Below are 4,685 nucleotides of genomic sequence, written 5' to 3'. Positions count from 1 at the left end.
ATATATATATATATATATATATATATATACATACATACATACACATAAAAAATTGAATTACATACATGTATATGTGTGTGTGGCTATGTGTGTAGTATGTATGTATGTACACATACAGAATATATACAATATACAGCAGACATGTGGTTCGATTCTTGTAGCTTATTCTGTCTACTTTTTTCCCCCCTTTTCCCATTTAAGGAGTATTTTGTCTGATAGTTTATGGAGCCATTAGTTAACAGCTTCATTTGCATTCTAGCAGCATTTTTAAAAGAAAAAACACACACCTATATTATATATATATATATATGCGTATGTATATATATATATATATATACGTATGCATGTATGTATGTAGATCCTACAACTTTTTCCCCTTAAATCTTGTCACCGCCTGTGATAACAAGGGGCATAACTCCAGAGTAACAAGCTACTGTTACCTCGATAATGAGGACATTCCACCCGTTCAAGGAAACCAATGAATACACACACACACACATATACATATGTATATACACACACACACACACACATATATATATATATATTTATATTTACTCATGCGTGTGTATATATATATATATATTCATATACATATATATATATGTACACAGACATCCATACTAACATTCACACATACATAATATATACACACATAGACAATATGTACATACATGTATATACTACTTGCATTAATTTAAAATCTGTCTGGCATCTATTGTGAGTGTGTCTATTTTCATGTGCATATGTTCTATGCGCATGCTTCCGTGTATGCGTCCGAGTGTATTTACGTGTATCGGGTTGCAGCGCACATGCCAACCCTTACATATGCATTTTTAGTTATCCCAGTCCCTGCATATAACAGCAGTATTATAAAACCTTGCCAAAACCCGCAATGCTCTCGTATGGCACCAGTACCCACGAGACACCTCGCATCGGTCGGGGGACAGAGGTTCCACAACAGCACCCTGCCCTGCCCCGCCCCACCCGTAATGAAATTATTCACAAAATCCTTGCTCTGGCCAACCCGTTATGTAAATCATTTCCCAAAGAAGTCACTTCCACTGCGCTCTTCTCTCTAACTCAACTATTCACCACTTTCTCAAACTGTTATCCTGGTTGAAATCAATCGTATTTCTATTGGCTCACAAACCTTGACTTTGTGTCACATACTGCCATTTCTTATGTCACTGCTCCATTCTTTTACATTCCTCCAAGATGAGGTCACACATCCACATTCATATAATATCAATATATATATATATAAATTACTGCAGCATTCCTATAACCACCTGAGCATACATATATGCACATATGTGTCAGCCAAAACACATATTTGTACACATATTTGCATGCGTATGTGTGTGTGTGTGTATATATATATATATATATATATATATATATATATGCACATTTTCATTTACCATATGCATGTGCACATGTGAACACACACACATACACACTTAAGTAGCTTTTACACTGTTTTCCAGTTTCAGATTTCATACGGTATGTCATTTCCAATTATATACTATATATATATACATATATATATATTCTCTCTCTTACTACTTCATTCTGAATAGCTTTTTTAATTACCCAACACAACAATTCTTCTGACGATAGCTCATTATGGAAACCTTTCCTATTTCCAGTTATTATTATTTTTACCATTATTAATTCTCTTACACAGCTTCGTTTCAAGTACCTTCAAAATCTATTTCCAATACCATTTATTCTCTAAGAGTACCTCGTTTTGAATAACTTTCTATTTCCGGGCGAAAGGCTCTCCGTAAAGTGCCACTACAGCAGAGATATACTAACGGGTTGACAGCAACTGCAAGATAGCTGCACCATGCTGCCACACCAATGAAAGTCGATGACAGCTGGTGGGAAACCTCGAAAACCTGCCAGTAAGACAATACCAAATATGGGACCCATAGGATGTCGAAAACAAGGGTAACAGTGAAAAACAGTCGACTGAGGTGTTCCCCTTTCACAACTTTTAAGTTGACTGTCCGTCCAAGTTGTCGTGGGGGCATTTGAAAACCAGCTGCTATAGGATTAAGCCAAGGGTTTTGCCTGAATCCAGTAAAACCATTTAACCAGTTCACTAAAGCCTGTCCATTGGCGCCGGGTCCTAGAAACGTCCAGTTGTTACTACGTGCTGGCTGATGGAAAAATGGGTACATTTTGCGATGGTTTCTTAAAAACATTAGTATCCGGTAATAAAGAAGCAGCGACAGGCTCATTATGAATGTAAACACTAATAAAAAGACGAGCGTATCATTTGACCTGTAGTGTGTGTGTGAATATGTGCACTGAGCTTCACTTGGCACAAATGTGTAGCTACCTAGCCCAAAGATAGGTGGGAAAGACACTAAAAATGCTACACCCCATCCAAACACGATGAACGCAAGTGACAGCAGGCCGCCACATTTGCGTCGATAAAAGCGAGTCTGTACCACACCGACATATCTGTCACCTGATATAAGGAGAAAGGTTACGGCAGAACTGTAGATAAAAAAAGTGTTTGTGAAGCCAACCAGGATACATGCGTTCTCGCCATACACCCACACATAACCCTGGATTACAGTGGTTAATACAAAAGGCAGGCAAAACACTGATCGAGCTAAATCTGACATGGCCAGACTGACCAGGTAATAAAATGGTGGCCGGTGTAAGCGTTTGTCTCTGATTATTGTGTAGACAACCATGCTGTTGCCAAGAATACCGGTGAATATGATCAGAGCCAATGAAATGATCTTCAAAGCAAGAACATACTGAGGTTCCGAGTAATACGAATACGACGCATGTGTGTATACTTCAGTGTGCATCGCGTCAATGGATCCAAATGTTCAGACGGATGTGGCTGTCAAAGCAGCCTCGTCTGACAAAGTCGGTAAGGTATTTCTTTGCCCTATGCTTGCTTTACATTGATTGAAAATTATAAATGGATTGCATTTAAGTGTTCGCCAGTGAAAATGGCACAAGTATCATGGGTAATAAAGTCAGCATCCTGAGGAATGTTAATTCGACTTTGTTTAAACTAAAGCAAAATCTAAAATTGATGTGTTTTTGTTTGGTTGGGTTTCTTACTAAATGTCATTTCGATCCACAATGGAACCGATGCTGTCTGGTTGATTTCTCTAAAAGATCTGAAGAATTCAACTTGAAATATATGGTGAAAAAGTCTCTCATGGTGTCCCAAATGTTAATGTTTCAAAGATTATGATGAAATTTTATATTAATGTAGGTATGTAGGATGTTGATGCTGATGTTTTGTTTAACCTCAGATGATCACAGGCAAAACAAGGTAATATTAAAACAGATTTGACTTATATATATATATATATATATATATATATTTTGACAGTTCCTTCAGGATATACAAAAGGTTGTATATTTAAACAGAACTGTATGCCTGGAACGAAAGATATGTTTGTATGGGTGAAGGAAATGTGAAACTGCGAGAGGTATATTACATAACAGTATTAGTTTTTCTGCAAACACATTAGTCTGCATATCCTGCTTGAAGAACAAATTATATATTTGTTACAAATGATAGTATGTCCATGAAATGTGTTGGTATATCCAGAAAAAAATTAGATGTTGGGTGTTGAGTATAAAAGATGTTTGTTTTTTTGGGGGGTTTTTTTTTCTCCAGATGAAAGAATGTTATTTTGTCCTCTGGAAGACAGGGTTATACTTTCCATACAATTTATCAGAAGAAACAGGATGAGTAAATCCAGCAGGAAAAAAAAAAAAACAGCATATCCACAAGATGAAGTTGTATATCCAGGCAGAATTGTGTATCAGAGACTAAAAAAAAAAAAAAAAGAAGTGGGTAAATTTTTGACTCCAGAAGCAAGGTTTTGTGGGATTGGAAACAGTTTATTTGATAGCAAGAAGAACAAGTATTATGAAAACTGCATTTTGTATGAGGAAGAAAAAGCTGGTTTGTGTATATCTGGTAAACAAAGACGTTATATCCACAAAATGGGGATTAATATATCCAAACATATTTGTGTATCAGAGATAAAAGGGATTTATTTTCCCCTTTCTAGATTGGAAGAAAGTGGGTATTTGACAGCAAGAAGAACAAGTCTTACCACTGTAAATGTGCTCACTATGTCCGTCCAAAATCTGTAGCTTCAATGCCAGGAAAAAGGAGTTCTGGAGGGGTGGTCAGAAAAACTGGCTGGTTTCACTGCAATAAAAGATTTGTAGAGGCATCAGATTGAGTTTCATTTGGGGATTAATCAAGATGTTAGTGTTAGAGTTATAGTAGAGGGTGCTGTAGATGTGGTGGTTGTCAAGATGGTAGTGGTAGTGGTAATTATGATAGTGGTGAATGTGATAGTGGTGGTGGTTTTTGTGTTGATGAGTGATGGGAAGTGATACTGGTGTTGCTGGTGATGGTAGTGGTGGTGATGATGTTAACAGTGGTGTTAACAGCCCTGGTCAAACCAATCCAACTCATACCAGCATGGGACAATGGAAGTTAAATTATGTTGATGATGGTGATGATATATACACACACACACACACACATGTATACATACATATAGACTCATATACACGTATACAAATATATATATATTTGTATATGTATGTATGTATGGATACGTGTGTATATATATATATTATATATATTGTATGTGGCAGATGCTCAGGAGCAATAAACA

At 36.6% G+C, this 4,685-nt stretch overlaps 1 protein-coding gene across 3 annotated transcripts in view; it reads right to left on the bottom strand.

Moving 5' to 3' along the window:
- Window positions 1-52: 52 nt before the first annotated feature.
- The window catches only part of LOC106867476 (probable G protein-coupled receptor 85), a 14,992-nt gene continuing 10,359 nt past the window's right edge, over window positions 53-4,685 (bottom strand). For all 3 annotated transcript variants that reach the window (XM_014912360.2, XM_014912359.2, XM_014912361.2), the window contains exons 2-3: window positions 4,110-4,207; window positions 53-3,819 (exon numbers count right to left, since the gene is read on the bottom strand). In XM_014912360.2, the coding sequence (XP_014767846.1) occupies window positions 1,731-2,834 (1,104 nt within the window). In that variant the 5' untranslated portion in view covers window positions 2,835-3,819; window positions 4,110-4,207 and the 3' untranslated portion in view covers window positions 53-1,730. The remainder of the gene's footprint in view (window positions 3,820-4,109; window positions 4,208-4,685) is intronic.

Source organism: Octopus bimaculoides, chromosome 29 (assembly GCF_001194135.2).
Source record: "Octopus bimaculoides isolate UCB-OBI-ISO-001 chromosome 29, ASM119413v2, whole genome shotgun sequence".
NCBI classification, from domain to species: Eukaryota; Metazoa; Mollusca; class Cephalopoda; order Octopoda; family Octopodidae; genus Octopus; species Octopus bimaculoides.
The sequence above is the reverse complement of the archived record's forward strand: the minus strand, read 5'-3'. Positions and strand labels throughout refer to the sequence as shown.